At 43.7% G+C, this 9906-nt stretch overlaps 1 protein-coding gene across 8 annotated transcripts in view; it reads left to right on the top strand.

Moving 5' to 3' along the window:
* Gbf1 (golgi brefeldin A resistant guanine nucleotide exchange factor 1) overlaps positions 1–9906 on the top strand; it is a 137375-nt gene that overhangs the window by 123872 nt on the left and 3597 nt on the right. For 5 of the 8 annotated variants that reach the window (XM_031390527.1, XM_031390529.1, XM_031390535.1 and 2 more), the window contains 4 exons: positions 5861–6080; positions 6531–6691; positions 6797–7043; positions 7131–7336. In XM_031390527.1, coding sequence (XP_031246387.1) covers positions 5861–6080; positions 6531–6691; positions 6797–7043; positions 7131–7336 — 834 coding nt within the window. The remainder of the gene's footprint in view (positions 1–5860; positions 6081–6530; positions 6692–6796; positions 7044–7130; positions 7337–9906) is intronic. The other 3 variants (XM_031390531.1, XM_031390534.1, XM_031390533.1) reach the window with 1 other exon arrangement.

Raw genomic sequence — 9906 nt, forward strand, 5'->3', positions numbered from 1 at the left:
AAAAAAAAAAAAAAAAAAAAGATATACACAGAAGCCATATTTCCAAATGATATTATAATCGTATGGAAGTTGACATTAACAAATGTAATTTCAGGGCAGAAGAGGTGGCTCAAACATTTATAACACTTGCTTCTCTTGCAAAGGACCTGGGTTCAGTTCCCAGCACCCACATGGTGGCTCCAACTGTCCACACTCTTGTTCCAGAGAATCCAATGCCCTCTTCTGACCTCTGCAGCTTCCACGCATGCATATGTTGCACATACATACATGTGAGCTAAACACATAAAAGAAAGAGACTGGGCAATGGTGGCACATGACTTTAATCCTAACACTCAGAAGGCAGAGGTAAGCGGAACTCTGTGAGTTCAAGGCCAGCCTGGTTTACAGAGTGAGTTTCAGGACAGCCAGGACTGAACAAAGAAATCCTGTTTGGAGATTTAAAAAAAAAGAAGAGGAGGATGATGAAGATACAGTTTTAGCCAGACATGGTGGTACATCCCAGCACCAAAGAGGCAGAGACAGTCACAGCCAGATCTCTAGATAGAGTCTAGCTAGAGTCACATAGTCAGACCCTGTCTTTAAAAAGAGCAATTCCAGGCTGGGCCTTTAATCCCAGCGGTCAGGAGGCAGAGGCAGAGGCAGGTGGATCGCTGTAATTTCAAGGCCAACCTGGTCTATAAATTGAGTTCCAGGACAGTTAGGGTCAGGGCTGTTACACAAAAAAACCCTGTCTCAAAAATTTATTTGTGTGTATGTGTGTGTGTGTTCCACCTAGCATTATGGACACAACTTTAATTGCAAAGCAGGACAGTAAGAACCATGTACAGATATTCTGCGACAATAAATAAATAAATAGAGCTGCAATTTCACACTAGATAATCAGGCATGGTGACTCACTTATATAATAACAGCATTCAGGAGATAGAGACAAGACAGATCACCAGGGGATCATGACCAACCTGGACCACTTCATGAGTTCTCAGGAGCTACAGAGGAGACCCTGTCTCAAAAACAGAAAAGGAATCACCAAGCTAAGTGATGCAGGTTTATTTCTTTGTTGTTTTGTTTGCTTGTTTCAGGGCAGGATCTCACTATGCACCTCTGACTCTCTTAGAATGCACTGTGTAGACATGGCCAGCCTCACACAGAGATCCTGGCAGCAGAGGTTTTTAACCCTTGCACTTGGGAGGTGGAGACAGAGTCAAATTTGGAGTTCAAGGCCATCCTCAGATCCATAGTCAATTCAAGGGCAAACTAAGACCCTGTCTCACCAGAGGTGGTGATGAACACCTTTAACCCCAGCACTCAGGAGGGAGAGGAAGGATCACTGTGAGTTCGAGGCCAGCCTGGCCTACTGAGTGAGTTCCAGGACAGCCAAGACTACACAGAGAAACCCTGTCTTGGAAAAAAAAAAAAAAAGACCCTGTCTCAGACAAACAGACAAACAGACATAAAAGCAATACCACTTACAAGTACTCCAAATAAAGTGAGATTCTTAGACCCCCTTCAAAACATGTAGATAGCATTTGTATACTAAAAACTAGAAAATGCAGCTGGGCATGGTGACAAGGGCCTTTAATTCCAGGAAGCAGGAAGCAGATAGGCAGATCTCTGCAAATTCAAGGCCAGCTAAGGCTATATAGTGAGACCCTGGCTTGCAAATAAATAACAAAATGTTAATTAAAAACCCTTAAATCAAGAGGCCATACCATGGATTAGAAGACTCAACCCAACTAAGATGTCACTTCTCCCTTCAGTCAATATATAAATGTAATGCAGCTTTCTATAAATATCCCAGCAAAGATTCTGGTGGAGGTAGAAAGGTTATTCTAAAATAGAATGAAAGGCATAGACCCTACAGTAGCTAAACGTTTAACAAAGAATGAAATGGAATAATAGTCCACCTTGTTTCTTGTGTTATTATTTTTAATATTTTTACATGGATGAAAAGCAGCTGCTGTATGCCATAGGTGTACATGTGGAAGGCAGAAAACAGCTTGTAATTCTGGGATTTGAATTTAAATTACTAAGCTTGGCAGCAAGTGCCTTAACCTGCTTAGCCATCTCACCAGCCTGGGTTTTTCTTACTGGTTAAGCTTGTTGTTGTTTTTGAAACACTCTACTATGTAGCCCTGGCCTAATTGGTTGTGTGGACTGAGGGTCTAATGTGTATCTCAAGATAGCTTCATAATCTTCCTGTCTTTGCCTCCCTAAACTGGGATTACAGTTGTTCACCTCATACTCTGCCACTCTAGCCAATATTAAACTTCATGGAAGTCACAATTATGTAGGATTGGGGACCAGAGAGATTTCTCCAAGGTTGAGAGCACTGACTCCTCTACTAATGGGCTCTGGTTGGACCTCCAGCACACATGCAGTAACCCTCTGGAACTCCCAATTCCAGGCATCTGGTGCCCTCTTCTAGTCTCCAGGAATATTGCATTGGTACACAGTTATACATACAGTTAATACATACCAGCAAAACACCCACAAATATGATAAATAATTTTAAAAATTATGTAGGATGGATGGATGGATAGATAGATAGATAGATAGATAGATAGATAGATAGATAGATAGATGATAGGGCTATTGAACAAAATAGATGATCCAAAAACAGACTCCTACAAATATGTTCAACTGAATGGTTTTGGTTGTGTTTTACTTTGGGTGTGGTGGTTTGAACAGGAATGGCCCCCATAGACTCATGTGTTTGAATGCTTGGCCAGTAGGGAGTGGCACTGTTAGGATGTGTGGCCTTGTTGGGATATGTTGGAAGAGATATGTCACTAGGGGGTGGTTTTGAGGTCTCAGAAGCTCAGGCCAGTTCACTTCTGGTTCACTTCCTGCTGCCTGCCTAGCTCATGTAGATCGGCCCCTCTCCAGCACCATGTCTGCCCGCATGCCACCATGCTTGCTTTCTGCCATGAAGATAATGGACCAGACCTCTGAAACTGCAAGCCAGCCCCAATGCAATGTTTGCCTTTGTAAAAGTTGGCATGGTCATGGTGTCTCTTCACGGCAATGCAACCTTAACTAAGACAGTTGGTTTTGTTTTTGAGACAAGGTCTTTTTTTTGTAGCCCAAATGGTGGGTTCGTCTTCTTGTCTCAGTCTCCCAAGTGAACTTTGACTCAAACCTTTATTTTGCAGAAAAATTAAACTGATGATAAATTTAAATACATAATGAAGGGGCTGAAGAGATGGCTCAGTAGTAGAGAACACTGGCTGTCTTGCAAAGGATGGGTTTGGCTCCCAGCACCACGTAGCGGCTCACAGCCATCTGTAACTCCAGTCCCAGAGGATACGGTGCCTTCTTCTGACCCATGTGGGCAGCACATGTGTACATGGTACACGAAACATACATGCAGGCAAAATACTCATACACATAAAATAAATCTAAAAATTAAATATATATTATAAAGCCTTTATACACATAAGAAAAAATCCTAGGATCTAAAACTTAAGATTTTTAATGTGGTTTAATAGTTTATTACATACTTCATTTTCTTTTTAAAAAATCAAAAGCTACCAGGCAGTGGTGGCACACACTTGGGAGCACTTGGGAGGCAGAGACCAATAAATCTCTGAGTTCCAAGCCAGCCTGGTCTACAGAGTGGGTGCCAGGACAACCAGGACTATACAGAGAAACCCTGCCTCAAAAAAAAAAAAAAAAAAAAAAAAAAAAAAAAAAAAAAGAAAAGAAAAGAAAGAAAGAAAGAAAAGAAAAGAAAAGAGAAGCAAAGAAAAAACAATAAAATACAACAAATAAAAAACAAAAAAAAAATCAAAAGCCTAAACATGCCTGAACACAGATACCCCGCCAGCAGCGGGGACGCAAGCTCATATCTCCCACTTTAGACCTGATCACAGTCTAATACAGGCTTATTTGGGGGGCTGGAGAGATAGCTCAGTGGTTAAGAGCACTGGCTTCTCTTCCAAAGGTCCTGAGTTCAATCCTCTGCACTCACATGGTGGCTTAAAACCATGTATAATGGGATCTGACTCCCTCTCTCTTCTGGCATTCATGAAGACCAAGTACTCACATATATTAAATAAACAGATCTTTTTAAAAAAAAGTAAAACAGGCAGATTTTGCTTCTGTGCATGATCCTAAATTATTCTTTTCCCTCAAGTGTTTGTACACCAGCTACAGAGTGGAGCTGCTAAGGATATAGAACGGTAAATGAGCTCTTCCCACTCTCTGTACAAGCACCTGTTACTGTACAAGCTTCTGAAGTGACTGCAGAGCCATGACAGTAACAGGAAGCAAAGATGAGAATGCCTACCCCCAGTGAGTTGTGGCTATTGCTTGTTGTGATTGGCATATCCCCTACAGAATAGGTCTACAAGGGCATGGTACATGAACTGACTAAAGACTTAGTTAGTTAGTTAGGTTTTAATTTTATTTACTTATTTTTTGAAACAAGGTCTCACTGGATAGCCCTGGCTGGGCTAGACTCAGTATGTAGATCAGGCTGGATTCAAATTCATATAGAGATTTACCTCTCTGCCTCCCAGGTGCTTGATTTAAAAATGTGTGCTCTCACCCACTGTGCCCAGTCCAATACATTTTTTTTAAACTTGATATTAAAAACACAGTCTATAAGAGGAAGGAATGATAAATTAGACTTCTTTAATGCTCAAAACATTCAATGTATGAAAGCTTATTTGAGAAAGATAAAAAGATAGAGCAATAGAAAATGTTTACAAGTCATATATTTAAGAAAAATCTAGTATCAAAATGCAAAACAGGTAAAAGATAAAAACAGATTATTTCACAGATAATATCCAAATGGCCAATAAGCACATGAAGTAGCATTAGCCATTAGGAAAATGCAAAAATAACACACCAGAATAGCTAAAATTAAAAGTGATAATACCAAATGCTGGCAAGGATACAGAGAAACTAGATTATCCATAAATTTCTGGTGGGCATTTCATTATAAAACTGAATATTCACACACCATACAACCCAGCAAATATACTTTTAGGCATTTATCCCAGAAAAAAATTAAGGTTTATTTTAGCTTTAAAATGTGTATATAAATATTCATTGAAGCTGTATTCATCAAAGCCAAAAGCTGTAGTCAGCCCTGATAACTTCCAATAGGAGAGAACTATTGTACACACGTACCATGCAATACTGTCCAACAGACCCAATGTGCAAAGACATGGGTAGATCTCCAGGTAGGGAATTAGCTATCAGAAGATAGGTAATTCCATCTAGATAGCATTTTGGGACTCACAGAATTTTAGAAGTTGAGAAATTGCTAAAGGCTAGAAACAGACAGGAGGACAGGACTGGAAAGCGGCTGTCAAGTGGTAACCTAGGAGTAAGAACTTGTGGATACACAACCACACACCGCTGACAAAATTGTGTAGAACTCAATCCACACATGCATACATATAAATTCACATAGAATTAGGAACATCTAAGAAGGTCAGTGGGTTATAGTGAAGTCTGTCTCTGTTGACATGTTAGACTTAATTCTGCATCATACTGCCTCGGGATTAAACTGGGCAATGTACATAAGAAACGTCTTTATATGTTGTCATAACTTTAACAATACAAAGAAAGTGAAGCAAATAAATAAATAAAATAAGATAAAAAACAAACAAACAAAGTGAAGCACGGCCAAGGAGGAAGTTAGCTGTAGAGTACTTACCTAACACACCCAAGGCCCTGGGTTCAATGCCCAGTACTTCAAAACAAGAGAAGCCAAGGCCAGACCAAAGCCAGACCAGGAGCAACTGAGTCCGAGCCAAACTCTCCTCACTAATCTAAATGGCTGCTGGAGATGATTAGGGAGGAAGCTGCAACTGTGTCCATCCCACTTCCTACTCCCGTCCCTACCCAGGTCCTGCTCTCTCTGCGCATCTTGTTACTGATGAAGCCCAGTGTGCTGTCCAGAGTCAGCCACCAGGTTGCATATGGGCTGCATGAACTCCTCAAGACCAATGCTGCCAACATCCACTCGGGCGATGACTGGGCCACCCTCTTCACATTGCTGGAGTGCATTGGCTCAGGCGTGAAGCCTCCAGATACTCTGCACGCCAGGGCTGATGCTCCTGATGCTGGTATGCCCTTTCCCAGGAAAATAAGCATTAGGACCCAGCAGCTGCTATGGGGAAACAAAACACAGGCTATTACCATTGAGCAGATTAAACACACCTGGGTTCTGCCATCTGCCTACCCCACAGGCTAGATAGAGAGCACACAGGCAAGCAGGCAGTGCAGAGAGACTATCAAGCCAAGTTTCTACTGTCATGAAGACCATGTTACAGAACCATTTGTCCTTCAGCCACCACCTCTCCTAATACCTGCTACTAGTTGCTGTCAGAAGCCCAAATTAGCTTCTTTTACCTTATTTAGTCAGAAAAGATATGCAGGCCTCAGGCTTTTGGTGATTGGGCCAAAGTAAGCCAGATATGATAGAAGACACTAGGCCTCAGAACCTTTCTTGAGTCTGTTGCCCTGTTCCATGCCCCATCTCAGCTCTTATTCTGCCTTTTCCCTGCCTGGCTCAGGAGCACAGTCGGACAGTGAGCTCCCATCCTACCATCAAAGTGATGTCAGCCTAGACCGAGGGTACACTTCCGACTCTGAGGTCTACACTGACCATGGCAGGCCTGGCAAGATACACCGCTCAGCCACCGATGCTGACATGGTCACCAGTGGTTGGTTAGTGGTGAGTCTACTACCATCCTAGGCTTCTAAAAAAAGGTTCCTAGTTCTCAGAAAGGATGTCTGGCTTAGAATGGAACCTCAGCTTATATCACTGTGTATTTTATAGGTGGGGAAGGATGACATTGATAACTCCAAACCAGGAGCAGGGCTCAGCAGGCCAGGCCCTTCACCCCTGGTCAATCAGTACAGCCTTACAGTGGGCCTAGACCTGGGCCCACATGACACTAAGTCCCTGCTGAAGTGTGTGGAGTCACTGTCCTTCATTGTTCGTGATGCTGCTCACATCACCCCTGACAACTTTGAACTCTGCGTCAAGACTCTCCGCATCTTTGTAGAAGCCAGTCTGAATGGTGGTAAGTTACCTATGGAAGGGACCTTTGGGGAGTGGTTGTCTTTGCCCTGAGGCTGTGGGAATGTGACCTTAGTCTGGCTCTGCTCAGGGTGCAAGTCCCAGGATAAACGCAGCAAGAGTCATAAATATGACAGCAAAGGGAACCGCTTCAAGAAAAAAACCAAGGAGGGCTCGATGCTTCGACGGCCCCGAGCGTCCAACCAGCATGCCACTCGGGGTGGGCACAGTGATGAAGAGGAGGATGAAGGCGTGCCTGCCAGCTACCATACGGTGTCTTTACAGGTCAGTCAGGACGTAAGTATGGCACCCTTTACTTCTTATCCTGTACCTGAGACTCAAAAGAACTTGGATGGGACCAGGGAAAGTCAGAACTCAGAAGAAATATCCATTGTGTTCTGCCCATCCCCTCAACCACCACCTCCACGGGGTTCCCTCCTTGGAAACCAGCTCTAAGTCTTTGCTTACAGTGTGTTTGTTTGGAGACAGGGTCTCACTATGTAGCTTTAGTTCACCTGGAACTCCCTGCGTAAACCAGGCTGGCCTCAAACTCACAGAGATCTACTTGCCTCTGCCTCCCGAGTACCAGACTGAAAGCTGTGCACCATCATGCCTGGTATTAAATTAAATTAATTTATTGAGCTCAGGATTTATCTCAGTGGTGAGTTCTTGCCTAGCATGTGCAAGACCCTGAGTTTAATTCCTAGTACTAATATATTTATATATTAAAAAACTAATTCATTTATTTTATCTGTAATATATGTGCATGATACAAAATTCAGAAGATATAAAAGGATAGACTGATAAATTTGAGTTTCCATTCATTCCTATAATCCAGCCACTGAGTTCCCTTTACAAGAGGCAGCTACATCTGTAGCACTTTGTCTGCCTTCCATAGTTATTAAGTGTCTATCCAAGCTGACTTTATCTGACTAGATCAGTGGAAAAGGTTGCCTTTCAGAGTAGCCTTAGGAAGACTGTGAGGGGAGCAGAGCTAGCACAGCAGTTAGGAGTGCAGAGGGCGTATGACCCAGCTTCGGTTTCCTAGCAGCCATATCAGGTGGCTACAGCTGCTTATAACTCCAGTCCCAGAGACTAACCCTGAGCACCTGGGTATACACGGCATCCCTGAAGTCACATGGGTGCATACACATACACATCAATTCCTAAGAATAAGTCAATCTGGGGGCTGCAGAGAAATCTCTGCAGTTAAGAACACTGACTCTGCCGGGCGGTGGTGGCGCACACCTTTAATCCCAGCACTTGGGAGGCAGAGGCAGGCCAATTTCTGAGTTCGAGGCCAGCCTGGTCTACAGAGTGAGTTCCAGGACAGCCAGGGCTATACAGAGAAACCCTGTCTCAAAAAAACAAAAAAAGAGAAAAAAGAAAAAAAAAAAAGAACACTGATGCTTTCCAGAGGACCTGGGTTCTACTCCCAGCATCTACATGGTAGCTAACAACCATCTGTAACTCAAGGTTCAGGGGCTCTGATGCCTTCTGCTGGCCTCTAGAGGCACTCGTGTACATGGTGCACAGACATACATGCAGGTAAAATACCCATACAGTATAAAATAAAAATAAATAAGTTTTTTTTCTTCCCGTTTTTCAAGACAGGGTTTCTCTGTGTAGCCCTGGCTGTCCTGGGACTCACTCTGTAGACCAGGCTGGCCTCGAACTCAGAAATCCACCTGCCTCTGCCTTCCAAGTGCTGGGATTAAAGGTGTGTGCCACCAATGCCCGGCATAATTAAGTCTTTTTAAAAATAAAATAAATACACTCAGGAGGCAGAGGCAGGCAGATTCCTGAGTTCAAGGCCAGCCTGATCTATAGAGTGAGTTCCAGGACAGCCAGGGCTACACAGAGAAACCCTGTCTTGAAAAAAGCATTAACTAATTTTTTTTAAATAGAAAACTGATGGGAAAAAAGTGTGTTAAATCTGGCCAGACACTGTTGCCCGTGGAAGCCTTTGCTTTGTTTTTTAATGGTATGTGGGCATGTGCACACTCACGTGCACATGAAGTGAGAAGGTCAGAGGACCGATGGCTTTGGGAGTCTGTTCTCTCCTACCAAGATCCCAGTTCCAGGATTGAACTTGGGCCACCAGGCTGGCATGCGGGTGCTTACCTGCTGAGCAGCTCAGCAGCCCTTGTTGGCTTTGTTGTATACTGAGAGGGCAAGGCAGCTGCCTCCACTCAGAAGCCAACTCCAGTGGGTGAGGGTGCATGTGCCACGCCTGGTGACCTGACGTCAACTCAGGAACCCACAGTGGGAGGAGAAAACCAGTTCCTACACATTATCCCCTCCCCCCACATGTGGCACATACACAAAAACAAAATAAGTATTTTGGTTTTAGTTTGAAGGAGATTAACAAAATAATTGTATCAACAGGTGTGAAATAGGATTCAAAGTCTCTTTCTCAGAGGCAGAGATGGTTCAGTAGTTTAAGAGCACTGGACCCAGGCAGAGAGAGGACCTGGATTCTACTCCCAGTACCCACATGACAGCTCACAATGTCCCGGCAGTCCTGGGGGGTCAATGCCCTCTTCTGGCCTCCACAGGCACAGCATGCTCATGGTGCCCAAACAAAACACCCATACACATTAAAAAATTAATTAAAAAAAAAAATAGACAGTGCCTTCTCACTGCGCTCTCATGGCACTGTCTCAGTGCATGTGTTTTTTAAAGTGCCTCTGCTGTAAGTAACTCTTGGTGTCTGAGAAACTACTAGGACAGAACAGTGAGCCCCACTTGAAGGAGGAGTTCGTGAGGGGTGGGTGCAGCAGAGCTCATGCAGCAGAAGTGCTGAGGGCCCTTGGAGACTCAGGCAGGGTGCTGAGGGCCCTTGGAGACTCAGGCAGGGTGCTGAG

Source organism: Mastomys coucha, unplaced genomic scaffold, assembly GCF_008632895.1.
Source record: "Mastomys coucha isolate ucsf_1 unplaced genomic scaffold, UCSF_Mcou_1 pScaffold21, whole genome shotgun sequence".
Taxonomy (NCBI): domain Eukaryota; kingdom Metazoa; phylum Chordata; class Mammalia; order Rodentia; family Muridae; genus Mastomys; species Mastomys coucha.